The sequence below is a fragment of the Pezoporus occidentalis genome, unplaced genomic scaffold, assembly GCF_034315485.1.
Source record: "Pezoporus occidentalis ecotype Australia unplaced genomic scaffold, CSIRO_AGI_Poc_V1 ctg259, whole genome shotgun sequence".
In the NCBI taxonomy this organism is placed as follows: domain Eukaryota; kingdom Metazoa; phylum Chordata; class Aves; order Psittaciformes; family Psittacidae; genus Pezoporus; species Pezoporus occidentalis.
The window spans coordinates 485,023-497,895 of NW_026914491.1; the positions used below are offsets into that span (position 1 = coordinate 485,023).

The following is a 12,873-nucleotide window of genomic DNA, read 5'->3' on the forward strand; positions in this document are numbered from 1 at the left end:
AAAACACCTGAAATAATCTGATTTTTACCGTTTATCTGGAGCTCAGACACCCTTCAGGCTGCCATACGGCGCGCAGATAACACCGTGTGTGTGTGTGTGTGTGTGTGAGAGAGAGAGAGAGGGGGCTGCGCTGCGCTCCCAGCCCATGTTTATGCTTTTAGACTTCAAAATAGGTGCGAATGGTGCAGGCTGTGGTGCCGCGGTGCTGGTGTCGGGGTCACGGTGCTGGGGTGCCACCAGCCGTGGGGCTGGGAAAGGCCGGCGCTGGTGCTGGGTCTGGCCTCAAGCTTTGAGTGGCTGAAGGGCAGCGGGCACCGTGCCCGTGGCGTTTCGGGGCAGGAGCTGGTTTGCCGGCCCTGTCCCGGTGCGGTTACACGGAGCAGCCCCTTCGCCCCCGCCCGGCTCCGGCCGAGGGCTCTGAGCCCCTGTGTGCCCCCTGTCCCTGGGACACGAGCCCTGGTACTGGGGGGGGGGGGGTTATAACAACTGCACCCGCGGGCGGTGCCGGGGGGAGCCCCGCGAGGGTCCCCGAGGTCCCTGCTGCCGGGCCCCGCACCGGGCACCCCGCACCCCGGTGCCCACCCGGGCCCCGCTCCCCGCCGTGCCCGGGGCTGGGGGGTCCCGGGGGGGTCTCGCGGCCCGGCCCCGCCCCGCGCAGTTTAAGAATGAACCGTGGGAAAAACTTCGTGGGTGCGCGCGGGGCCGGGATCCCTCCGCCGGGCGGGGGAGGCTCCGGGCTGAGCCGCGGCACCGCCTCGGCGCCCTCCGCGCGAGAGAAGAGCTCCGCAGCGCGGCGGCGGCGGGACCGCGGCGCAGCCCCGGGGACACGGCTCGGCCCTCGGCAGCGCCGGCCCCGGGACGGCGGCGCCCGCGGCACCATGGGCGGCCTGGGCCTGGCGCTGGGGATCCTGCACTACCTGGGGCTCTACCTGCAGCTCGGCGCCGCCTCCCGGCACCCCCCGTGGGACGCCCCGGCGGCGGGCAGCGGTGAGCGCGGGCGGCGGGCAGGGAGCGGGGCTCGGCTGCCCCCGGGGGTGGCGGGCGCAGGGCGCGGTGCCACCGGTGCCGTCTCGGGGGCCGCGGGACGGGCGGCGGGAGGGGGGGAGAGCCCGGGGTCCGCGCTGGGCTCCGCCGCCGGCGGCAGCTCCGCGGCGCGGTTCGCGGCGGCGGCGGCTCCGGGAGCGGGAGGCGGCCCGGGCGAACCGGGGCTGGGCTCCGCCGCTCCCGTCCCTGGGGCCCGGGGGGCGGCCTCTGCCTCCGCCGCTGCGCTGCCAAGCCCGGGGCTTCGCACGGTGCGTCCCCCTGCACAGCCGTGCACCCCCCGTGCATCCCCGTGCATCCCATGCACCCCCCGTGCATCCCATGCACCCCCCGTGCATCCCCGTGCATCCCATGCACCCCCCGTGCACCCGCCGTGTGCTGCCACCCGCCCCTGGCAGCGGGAGCGACTCTCCAGTCTCCCGTTCCTGCTCTGCCGACTCCGGTGCTCGGTGGCCCAGCGGGTCGGTGGCTCCGTGGTGCTGCCAAGCCTGGCAGGGTCCAGCCGGGAGCTGGGATGGAGTCGTTCTCTGCGCCCCTGTCTGAAACACTCTCCCAGCCAGGGGTAATTCCCACCCCCGGGGCACTGAGCAGGTGACAGGAGACAACCCCCCCTCGGGAAGAGCACCGAGACCCTCCTCGCTCCCTGCAGCTGACACGGGTGGGTTTAAATCTGAGCCCCAGCAGAGGGCACAGGGCGCTGGGTGCCTTTGCCCCCATTGCAGCCATTCCCCTCACACGGCTCCGGGGCTGCGGCCTGTGGCAGGAGCAGCTCCCTGCCCCGAGGAGCCTCCAGGCTCGCCAGGCCCTGGTTCCCACACAGTGCCTGGTCCAGCGGGTACCCGCCTGTCTGGGCAGGGATGCTCTGCCTTGTGCTGGAGGAGGAATGCAGGAGGGTTTCTGGACCTGCCGGCCTGGCGTGCCGGAAGGAGATGTGGGCAAAGAGCCTCCATTAGCCGCTGCTGCTCCCCTCAGAAATTCAGCAATAGGCAAATAAATAGTGAAATGGTCGCTGAGAGGGAGCAGGGAGCCAAGGAGAAGAAATATTCTGGGAGGGCGAGTGCACTTCAGAGCCACATTACAGCTTGCTACTATGAGCAGTTCTGCAGCAACTCACTTAATCACAACAGAAACCTTTATTAACGATACTGAAAAGCAGTGAATAAGTGGGTCATGTATAATAAGCCGTTTGTGTTCAGTAGGTGAATACCAATTTGATAAAAGCTGTGTGTGTTGAAAACCTGTATAAATCGCTGTTTAGCCTATCAGAGATTGATCATTTCATTACTCGCTGGTGGAGCTTCTCCTCCATGCGGGGCAGGAGAGAGGCCGGGGATGATGGGATGGATTCATCTGTGCTCAGTGGGGCCGGTGGGGCCCTGCCAGGCTCTGCCCGCTGCAGGCAGTGCCAGGAGCTCACTGGCATCTCTGCCTGGTGCAGGCGACCAGAGCAGCCTCTGCAGCCTGGCCCTGCCATCGCTGTTACCTGTATCCTGCCCGCAGCAGATGCAGCGAGGGAAGGGGCTGGGAGCCGTGTGCTCTGCAGGCGGCCGAGGCAGCTCCACGCTGCTGCCGGGCAGGCGGGAGCCATGGGCAGGCGGGCTGCTGCCAAGGGACAAAGTCTCGGTCAGGGAAAGTCCTTTTCCTGCCCCCACAGGGAAGGCTCTGACACGAGCGAGGATGGAGCGAGGATGGGCTCTGTCTGCCCTGCTGCCCTGGAAGAGCGCCTGAGCCGCAGGCTCCTTCCTCACCATCCCTCCCCTGCCCACAGCGCTGCCTCTGCTCTGCTCTCCCCTCCTCTCTCGTCTCCGCTCTCTGCTCAGGCTGGCGCCTTCAATTATTCATGCCCCCCATTGCAGAGCCTCTGCACGCTGGGCTGGTGCCATCCATCGCCTGCGAACCGGCGCTGCCTGGGAAGCTCCGGCCGGCTCCCGGCACAGGGCAGGGGCCGCCGCTGGGTGAGCAGCTGGAGCAGCGGCGGCTCCGTCCCCGCATCCTTCCTGAGCACCGGTGTCTCACCGGCCCTGGGGCCGCGGCTGGGGCTGGGGCTGGAGGGAGCCTTGGCTCCCTGGGGCGCTGCCCTTCTCCTTCTCTCACACCCGATGATTATTCTATCAATTACTTTCATCAACACTTTGCATTCTGCCGGATTTTTTCATGCTTCCTGGTGGGAATTCTCCACCCGATGTGTTTTTCCTGCTGCTGTTCGTGCAGTCATTCAATGCAATTACTTCTGACACTTCTCCTCATCAAATGTCTGTGCTTTCTTTTCCCTTGAAGAGGCTGACAGACGATGGGCCAGACACTGGGAATTATTACGTTAGGACAGTGACAGCTAATTTTAATCATAACGTTCCTGGTGAGTGAGGCAGTAAATCACACGGCCGGGGCAGCTGCACGGGGCTGGAGCCACCAACAGCACCGGGACAGGGATGGGGACCTGTCACTGGGATTCTGGTTCATGGAGCAGGAAGGACTCACCTGCCTCGGGGTGCACAGCCCTTCCCAGCCCACCCGACGATGGCTCTGGGTCCATCTGAGCTCTTCTTCATGGCCATTTCCTTGCCTGTGGGTCCATCTCCCGCCTGGTTCTCTCCTCCCCAGGGCACCCAGGGAGCACCCCACCACACTGCGGTGGGTGCGTGGCCAGGTACTGGGTCGTTGGCTGGACTTAGCTGTGCCAGATGTGTTGGTGCCATGCACCGTGTGCTCCAGATGCAGCTGGACCAGGATGATCCCATGGGTGGTGGGGTGGGCAGAGCCAGGTAGGAGGGTGCTGTGCCCATGAGAACCGGGAGCTGCTGGCTCTGTGGTATGGGAACCAGCACCATGCGTGGTGTGGGCAGCGCTGCCAGTGCTGATGGCCCCTGGTGCTGGGCATGAGGCTGGGGGTGCTGATCTGCGGTGAAGCAGAGCTTCCGTCTGCCCCACGCCGGTTCCTGCCTGCTGCCAGGTTCCCTGCCCATTGGGAATCATCCCCTGGCAGAGACCAGCAGCAGTGCGAGTGGTGGCTGCAGGGCGCTGCCGGCGTCCCGCCAGGAGCTGCTCCAGCAGCCGGTTTGAGGGGTCACACTCTCAAATAGCTGCCCCAGGAAAACCGCGGTGCCCCCGGGAGGGGATTGTCAGAACCGGGAGCTGGAGCTGGGAGCCCCTCGCCCGGGCAGCTCCTGGCAGCCGGGGCCGGGTCTCTCACTGCCGTTCTCCTGCCTGGGCAGCGGGAGGGCGACGGTGAACGGATGGGAACATCCGCGGGTTTCAAGGTGAATTCGAGCTCCCCGCAAGGTGAGCTCCGGCCTCACGCAGCCGCTCGGGGGGTTTGGTTTCATTTACGCTGCAAATTTGAGCTAATTCTGCTGCTAATGTGACAGTAAATAGGGGCAGAGAAATGGCGCTCCCGGCCCCGCCGTGCCGGCGCTCGCGGGGCTCAGCCTCACGCTTCTCCTGTGATGGCAGCATTGCCAGAGGGGAGCAGGGCTCCCGCGGTGCCGGGTGGATGCGGGATCCAGCCCTGGTCTCATCCCGTCCCTGCCGGCTGCTCCCTGCCAGAGCCGCCTGCCCTGCCCTCCCTGGTGCCCCCGGCCGCTCTGTTCATGCCCCGGTTTGTGGCCACGATGTGATTCTGGTGACCCGGGGTCAGCATCCCTGCGCCAGGCTTGTCAGGAGGAGCTGCATGCCCAGATGTTAACCTGCAGACGGGAAGAGGAGGGAGGAGCAGCAGTGCCAGCAACCCCGTGTCCAGCGGCAGCCGGGCTCCTGCTCCTGGATCCATCCAGGGGGATGCCTCCTGCGCCTTTGCCTCTGCCAGGGAGGATGGAGGCAGGTCTGGGTGTTGGTGGGGACCCGCTGGCCTGGGCATGGCTGATGACAGTGCCTGGGGACAGGCTCCATGGGGGCTTGAGGTGCCCCTCGCCCCAGGGCTGCAGCAGCCACTTCCAGGGCCGCTTCCTTCCTGCAGTGCCTCACGGCACCATCCCACTGCCGGGGAGTGGAGAGGGGGCTGCCAGGGCGAGAGGCTGAGCCCACATTGTCCATGAGAGTCTTGGCTCCCGGAACCGCGATAAACCAGGAATTACGGTGGAGGGGGGAATAAACCACGTCTGATCACAGCCCATGGCACAGCAGCGGCAGCCGGAGGGAGGGACAAGGGGCGGCAGAGGCTGATCCGGTGACACGGTCCTGCACCCGCCTGCCCAGGGCTGCCTCCTCCTCCTCGTCCACCTCCCCTGGAGCCGGGGGCTCCCCAGCCCTGCCTGGCCACTCCTCCAGCCCAGCCGTGGCTCTGCCAGGGGCTGCTGTGCTGTCAGGCAGAGAAAGGAGCATCTGCCTGACCAGTGCTGCGATGCTTCAGTGGGGTTCACAGCTCAGAGCAGGCGCGGGCACGACCCGGGTGACTCAGAGGCATTTGCGAATGTCCAATCCCTATTTAACCACCCTCCAATCCATGTTTACACAAACGCCGACCCCAGTGCATGCCCACGGCCCTGTTTAAGTTGCGGTTGTTGCAGCTGGTGTCTTGGGGAGGCTGGGAAAGGCAGCACGGCCCCTTGCAAGGCTGCACCAAAGCTGGGCAGTGAGCAGGGTCCTGGCCAGGCTCGCAGGGGCTGCATGGCTTCATGTGCTCCAGGGGCTGCAGGGGTCCAGCGCAGCGGCTGGGCCGTCATTTCCAGGTGCTGGGGTGATGGACAGCCTGGCACAGGCTGGGGGGGGGCACCCATTCCCTGCCACCCTCCTGCCCGTGCCGTGCAGGGCCATGGCAATGAATCCTGCCCGCGTGGGGAGGAGAGCAGCAGCCTCTATATCTCCGGTTTATGAGAGCACCAAGCTGTCCCAGCAGGCGTTTTCAATTGTTTATCTGTGTTTCCCCGTTGAGTTCATTTTATTTCCCCTGATTTTTGTTTCCTGCAAGATTTATTGATCCTGATTTTCCCAGTTTATGACAGGTACCAGGCCATAAAGCACGCGGCAGCCAGCCCAGCACCAGCCCCCCTCCTGCCGCCAGGATGCGGCACCGATGGCAGCAGTGGGGAGAGGGATGGTTCTGAGCAGCTCCAGCACCAAAGCCCCATCCTAGCAGCGGTGCCGCGGGGAGCCGGCTCTGTGCCCAGCCATGGGGCTGCTCATTGCCCCACCACGTTCCGTTCTCATGGCAGGGACTGTCCTGATGTGGATCCGGGGCTGGCGGTGGCCCCGTTGCCCCTGATCTGGGTGTCCTGGGGCGGCTGCTGGGGTGTCCCTTGGCACTGGGGTCCTGGAGCCCCTTCCCGCAGAGGAGCCCTGTGTGGGAAGCTGGGATGGAGGGAGCGGGCAGTGGGGCGGAAGGGAAGGATAAAGAGCCGGGATGTGCAGGGAGGAAGGGACCGGCCTCACCTTCCCTCCTGCTGTCAGACCCTGCTGTCCATCCATCCATCCATCCATCCATCCATCCATCCATCCATCCATCCATCCATCCATCAGCAGGCGCTTTATGCCTTGTCTGTCCCGAGTTCCCAGCGTGTCACTCACAGCTGCGGCCCTGGGGAGGCGAGGAAGGGCTGGGGGGGATCAATGGGGTTCATGGTTCCCGGGGGTGCTGGGGGGGGGTGTGTGTGTCCAGGCAGCTCCACCGGTGGGACCTGCCCTGCTTTGGCTGTGCTCTGGGGTTAATTAATACACGCGCTTCCCAATTAAAACCTGAAAGGAAGGAGGCGCCTGATTCAATCAGGCCTTTTCTCTGCTCGGCTGCCAAATCCCATCAGTGGGACCAGACCTTGAGTAACCTGGACAGTCAGAAGCTCTCTGGCCATTGCCGCTGTCTGGGCTGGCGCAGGCTCTGCCAGGACCCTCTGGCTTTGTCCATTGCTCCTGCCATTGGGAATCCCGCGGAGGAGAATCCCCATCCTGGGCTGGGGCTGGGGAAGGGTGGGTGAGCGTTGACTGGAGGTGCCTTTGCTATGTGCCGGGCAGTGCCGGACCCTCCTGCCCTTCCCTCAACCCCTGGTGCTGTTCCCAGTCGGATCCCCCCGGCACAGACACCCCCCCCCCGCCCCTGCTGGCTGCTGGTGCTGGGTCCTGGGCTAAGGGGCTGCAGGATCCGTGCTGGGAGCCCGGCGGGAGCCCCAGGGTGGTGGGAGCCTTGTGCTGGGTATTTCCCTCAGTTCCCCTGCTAAGATGGATTAAAGGGAAGTGATAAGTATAGAGGATTTCATGCGTCCGGAGGGACCGGGAGATACCGAAGGTATTAACTTTTCCGTCTGGGCTGATAGCAGTTCTTTTTCAGAGGGGATCAGGGCTTGGTGGGAAGCTGCGCGCTGCTTCCGAGCGGGCCTGGGTCCCGGGGGGCTGCGATGGCACCGCAGGGACCTGCGTGGTGGCTGTGAACCGGCAGTGCCGGTGGCACGAGGGGCCTGGTGAAGGTGCGAGGGCAGATCCAGCAGGACCCCGTCCCAGCCCCACTGCCTCTGCGGCCAAAACAGCGTCAGGGGCACGGGGGGCTCTGGCAGCCCCAGGCTGGCTGTGCTGGCGCTGGAGGCTCAGCCCCTGTGCCTGTGCCGTGCCGCGGAGAGCCTGCCGCAGGCTGTGGGGATGCATTTGGCAGTGACCCGCGCGCTGGGGCCGTTGTTACAGAGGAGCAAGGATCCCTCCAGAGGAGATGAAAAGAATTCTAATTACATCTCTGAACAATATTTGTTTTGAGCAAGGAAAACAAACCGTATGGCATGTGGGAGAGTGTTTGAGGCCGCGTTAAACAGGGATTTGGTTTTCATTTGTGCTCTGATCTAAGCGGATGCTGTATTCAGCATCCGAGGTGCACTGGGGCCCTGTCACCCTGGGGCAAGGTCCCAGGGGGAGGTGGGGCGGGGGACTCAGGGGCTTCTGCTCCCTCCCTTTCCTGCCACCGCCCCTGGCAAAGGGTCGGGGGCTGGGTCTGCCTGCCCAGGATGGGTCCTGGTGCTCCTGGTGGCCCTGCTCGCATGGGCGGTGGCATCGCCCCTTGCTGTGACAGTGGCACATCCCCGCAGCCCTCGCTCTGTCTCCTGCAGCCCTCTTCACCGAGACCCCCCACGACATGACAGCGCAGGCGGGCGAGGATGTGGAGATGGCGTGTTCCTTCCGCGGCACCGGCTCCCCCTCCTACTCCCTGGAGATACAGTGGTGGTACGTCCGCAACCACAAGGACTGGGCAGACAAACAGACGTGGGCTTCCAACCAGGTAATGCCCCTCGTCCTCCCCATCCAGCAGCAGCAGTGAGAGGCAGAGCTCTCATGGGACTTCCCTTGCAGCAGCATTTGAGGCTCAGGGGGGTCCCTGTCCTGCAGCAGCAGCAGCAGCACTGACTGGTCCTGCAGGACCATGTGTGGGGTGCACAGCATCCCGCTGCACTGAGGATGCTCCAGTGCACAGGCCTGGGCTGTCCTGGCCACTCTTTCCAGTTATCCCACCCCTGGGGACTGACCCAGGCAGAGGCTTTGCCCTGGTGCTTTTGCCTTCTCCCATCTCATCACAACTGCCCTTGCGTCCGGCCCATCCCTGCATCCTCCCCCTCCAGCCCTCCCTTGTTTTCCCTATTTCCATGTGTACTGGTCTCGGCAAACAGCTGTCTATTTCTGTTCACACAGAGATAAGGGCCAAATAATGGGAAGGCAGCTTTAGGTATTTTAATGAGCCTTTATTACTGTGTCTTTGGCAGAGCTGCTGCTGGTATTACCATAAATTGAGCAGCATCCACGAAGCTGCCGCTGGCTCAGAGCTGCCAGGGGCTGCAGGGCGAGGGTGGTTGGAGCGGGCATCGAGCCCAGCCCAGGTCATGGGGAGCACCCACTGATGGAGCTGGATGCGATGGGGACCCACGGGCAGGCACCCTGTGTCCTCCAGCCACTGAGGTGCTCCCACCCCTTCCCATGGGCCTTGTATGGCTCCCACCTGCCCAGGGTGCTCGAGTTTGCCAGGGCTGGGCAGCCCCTTCTCCCTTCCCCTTCTCCCTTCTCCTCCTCCACGGAGCAGCCACCCCGGGCTCCGCTGGGCTCCTGCCTCCTCGCAGCTGAGCTGACGGTTTCTCTTCCCTCTCTGGTCTCTCCCATCCCGCTCTTCCAGCAGCTGAAAGCTTCGCCGCAGGAGGAGCCTGGGAAGGATGCGACTAAAATAAGCGTGAGTGGGGATAATGGCTCCTGCAGGGCCGCCGGCAGCGGGATGGGAGGGTTCCTGGTGCCCGGCGCTGCGCAGGGCAGGGGAGCAGGAGGGTCCCCAGGGTTGGTGTCCGTGCGAGGCCGGTGCCCCAGACAAGGTGTCCTGGGGCTGGGGGGTGTCAGGGACCCCCGGCACTGGGGGCTGCAGCCTGGATGTGAGCCCCGACCGGCTCCTGGCGGCATCTCAGGGACACGCTGGTGCTGAGGAGAAAATGAATCTAATTTAGTCAGGGACTGTCATCCCAAAGCCCGCCGGGTTCACGTGAGCAGGATGAGGAGACGCTCCTCTGTTGCTGGCAGCATGACCCCCCCCGGCCCTCCCAACCTTGGGGGGCTCTGTGCTTGGGGGTGCCACTGAAACAGCAGCATCAGAAGGCGCTTCCCACCCTCCTGCTGCAGGCTCTTCATTCACCCTTGCAGAGCACAGGGGGTCCCCACGGCAGGAGGGGTGAGGCGGGCGCTGGGCTCGGCTCAGCTCCACCGCTGTGCCCGGTGCTGCCGATGCGGGTGCGGTGTAACCGGGGGTATCTGAAGTGCTCGGGGTGCAGCAGCTCTGCTGCCTCCTGCAGACCCAGCGAGAGGCGTGGGTGTCCAACCGGCTTCGTTCTGTTGTTTTAAACGTCCCTGAGTCTGAAGTGTTTCCAAAGGGAGGCGATGAATGGCCATGGGCAAAGGCACCACGAGCCCCTCTGATAAACCCCACGTTACAGCCACAGCAGCAAGTGACTGAGAGCAAAGGGCAGTGCCAGGCGGTGCGAGACGATGTAAATCACACAGAAACGGCTGCATCGGGCAGCCCTGGGCCAGGCTTCCTCTGCCAAAACACACTTGGCGCTGGAGAGGCCGGCGCCGGCTCTGCCCAGACGCGGCAGCAGCAAACACCACGGGTCTGGGTTTATTTCCCACCTCATCTTGCATTCTTTAACCCCTGTTTTGGTGCTGAGCGCGGCACGCTGGGGGCTGAGCTGGGGCTGGGCACTGCTGTGTCTGTCTGGCCTGACCAGCGCGGGGGTCTCTCAGGGCAGCAGGAAGCCACAAGCATCACAACAGGTCATAAACTCATCCCTGCCGTAGCCGAGGCGCGGGCTGAGGCTGGCGGAGCTGCGGGGCAGGGCTCCAACGGGAAACTGGGCTTTTCTTGCGTTAGTTCTGAACTTCCCGCCCGTCCACCTCGGTGCCTCCTGGCTCTGCTGACACAAAGGTGTTTTCTGAAGCTCCTTCAGCACCCAGCTCACTCACACCAGCACCCACTCATCTCCCCCAGCGCACAGCCCCTGCCCCATCCCGGGCACGGCTCGGAGCCTGCCTTGGCCTGGGCCCTCTTTCTAAACACCATAAAATCTTCAGCTAACAAACGCAGCGGCGAGCAGAAAAATGGCCTTTGCCGTCCGGCGTGATTATAGGGAACAGAGGCAGGGGCCTGGGGCCGGTCATAAATGTGATTTATTGACCTAGCCCAGCAGCAGCCCCGGCTCTGGCGAGCGAGCGAGTCTTACATTTCATGGGGTGATAAATACTGAGAGCGAATCAATTTGGTAGGAAAGCTAATTACCGGCGCGGATGCGCATCGATCCCGAGCCCCCCGCAGGGACCGCGTCACCCCGGCGTCCGGGGTCCCCCACCTTTGCCACGTCCCCTGGGACCCCCGGAGGGGGCGCTGCGCTGGGTGTCAGCGGGGATCCCCACAGGCGCCTGACCCCCGTGTGCCCGCCGCAGGTGGTGAAGGTGGTCGGCAGCAACATCTCCCACAAGCTGCGCCTGTCGCGGGTGAAGCTGGAAGACGAGGGCACGTACGAGTGCCGGGTGATCGACTCCAGCGACGGCCAGGCCCGGCACCACAAGGTGAAGGCGTACCTGCGCGTGGAGGCGCCGGGGGGCACGGGGCACCCCCAGGACACGCAGCCGCACGGAGCAGCGCTGCCGGAGCCCGGCTCGGGGCACGCTCACCACCACCACCACCACCACAAGGCCGGGAAGGAGCTGAGGAAGCGCTCGGCGGACGCCTCCTGCGCGCTGTAGGCGGGCGGTGCCGGGGGGACGCCGCAGCCCCCCCCTCACGCCCCGGACTCAGCGGAGCCCTCGGGGGTCCCGCGCCCCTGCCAGAGACTGGCCCCGCCGCCCATCTTGCCCATCGACCCCCTCGCCCTCCTCCTCTTCCTCCCGCCGGCCAGCACCGGGTCGGTCTCTTCCCCAGCCCCGCGGTGCAGCGGTGCCAGGGCTCGGTGCGGGAGCAGGACCGTGTCCATGACAGGGGCATCACCGGGGCTGGTGATGGTCCCCATCCCACTGGTGCCATGTGGGGGTGCCCTGCTGTTTGCTGCCACCGCGGTGCCACCGGCCGCTTTGTGCCCCAGCTTTGGTGCCCGGTGGAACCCCTCTGCCTGTGGGACCCTCCCTGCCCTCCCTCGTGCTTCGCAGAAACCTCCTCCTGTTCCCGTAGGAGCCCTGGTTTAGTTGCTCTGCTCAGCCCCGCTCTGTGTATAAGTTCCAGCATCCATCTTACAGACCACGTGAATCACCTGCCCCTGCCCCTGCCTGCCCCAGAGCTGCCCCAGCGCATCAAGGCTTGAGCTCAGCAGAGAAGGACGGCGCAGCATGCTCCCGGCACGCTCCCGGCACGGCTGTGGTGCCATGGGCTGCGCCGCGCATTGCCCAGCCAGGCACTGCCCGCGGCCCCCATGGGAGCTGTGCCATGGGAGCTGGCCCCGCTTTCACACATTGCTCCTCCCGGCCCTTTGCATTCCATGGAGGAAGGGGGGCTTTGGCCACGAGCCCCATCCGCCCTCGCTCTGTCCCCACTGCCCGTGCCGGTGCCGCATGGCTGAGCATCCCTTCCTCCTGCGCCACAGCACCGCACTGGCCTGGGCCACAGGCTCCGCGTGGCTGCCAATGGCACGTGGGCAAATGCCACTGCTGGGGATGGGGCTGTGGGGAGGGATGGGAGGGCCCCGGTGTCCCTGCCAGGGTGCTGGGTGCTGCTCCCTGCCACACCAGACCTGCTGCAGCTAATAAAGCTCTTTAAACGAAGCCTCTGTGGGTCTGCGGTCTCTGTGCCTGGCACAGGGAGGGGAGGTGGCTTTGGCACTGTCTTGGCTAAAAGGCACAGTTGGGGCTGCCCCTGGGGCTGGTGGGCTGGGGGCAGTGGGGATGGGATGGGATTGGGGTGTGGGTGATGATGTTCGTCATCACCTGCAGCTGAGGGGTCAGAGCATTTAAAAGCTGCAGCTGGGGAGCTCCACCTCCTGCTCTGCTCTGCTCTGGCTGGGAGTGGGGTGATGCTGCCCCACGGGTGCAGGACACAACCAGGTCCCAGGTGAGCTGGGCCTGCCTCACACCATGGCCATGGGGAGCTGGGTGCTGTGGTGAGGCTGGGCGGGCTGCTGGGGTCTGGCCCCTCTGTGCTGCTGGGCACCAGCTTCAATCCCTGCCTGGGCACCAGAGCAAAGGCCTCATCTCTGGCCAGGCAGGAGGCTGGGTCCCTGCAGTGGGGTGCTGGGGGCTGCCCCTGGGTCAGGCTCTGCTCTGGGTGAGGAGCTCCCGGCAGTGGCAGCGCTGACTCGGCCCCATCTGCCGGGAGCCCCCCGGCTGCTTTGCAGTTCATTGCTCCCTGGGGCTCGGCAGCGCTCCCCTCGCCTCGCCTCTGCTTTGCTCATCCGAAGCCCTTTGTCATGG

The 12,873-nt window shown here is 65.0% G+C and overlaps 1 protein-coding gene across 4 annotated transcripts; it reads left to right on the forward strand.

Moving 5' to 3' along the window:
* The first annotated feature begins 790 nt into the window (after positions 1-790).
* Positions 791-12,228, forward strand: VSTM2L (V-set and transmembrane domain containing 2 like). Of its 4 annotated transcripts, none has more exons than XM_062623795.1 (4): positions 791-987; positions 8,037-8,227; positions 9,110-9,163; positions 10,918-12,228. In XM_062623795.1, the coding sequence occupies exons 1-4, from the start codon at positions 879-881 to the stop codon at positions 11,218-11,220; spliced, it is 657 nt and encodes a 218-aa protein (XP_062479779.1). In that variant the 5' UTR covers positions 791-878; the 3' UTR covers positions 11,221-12,228. The 4 variants fall into 4 exon arrangements, with proteins under 4 accessions (XP_062479779.1, XP_062479780.1, XP_062479782.1 ...); XM_062623796.1 differs by having other exon boundaries at positions 9,113-9,163; XM_062623798.1 differs by having other exon boundaries at positions 8,058-8,227; positions 9,113-9,163.
* Positions 12,229-12,873: the final 645 nt, after the last annotated feature.

Coding starts and splice junctions, on each gene's coding strand:
- VSTM2L (XM_062623795.1), top strand. CDS start 879: ATGGGCGGCCTGGGCCTGGCGCTGGGGATCCTGCACTACCTGGGGCTC. Junction 988..8,036: donor CGCCCCGGCGGCGGGCAGCG/GTGAGCGCGGGC, acceptor ACATCCCCGCAG/CCCTCGCTCTGTCTCCTGCA. Junction 8,228..9,109: donor AGACGTGGGCTTCCAACCAG/GTAATGCCCCTC, acceptor CCGCTCTTCCAG/CAGCTGAAAGCTTCGCCGCA.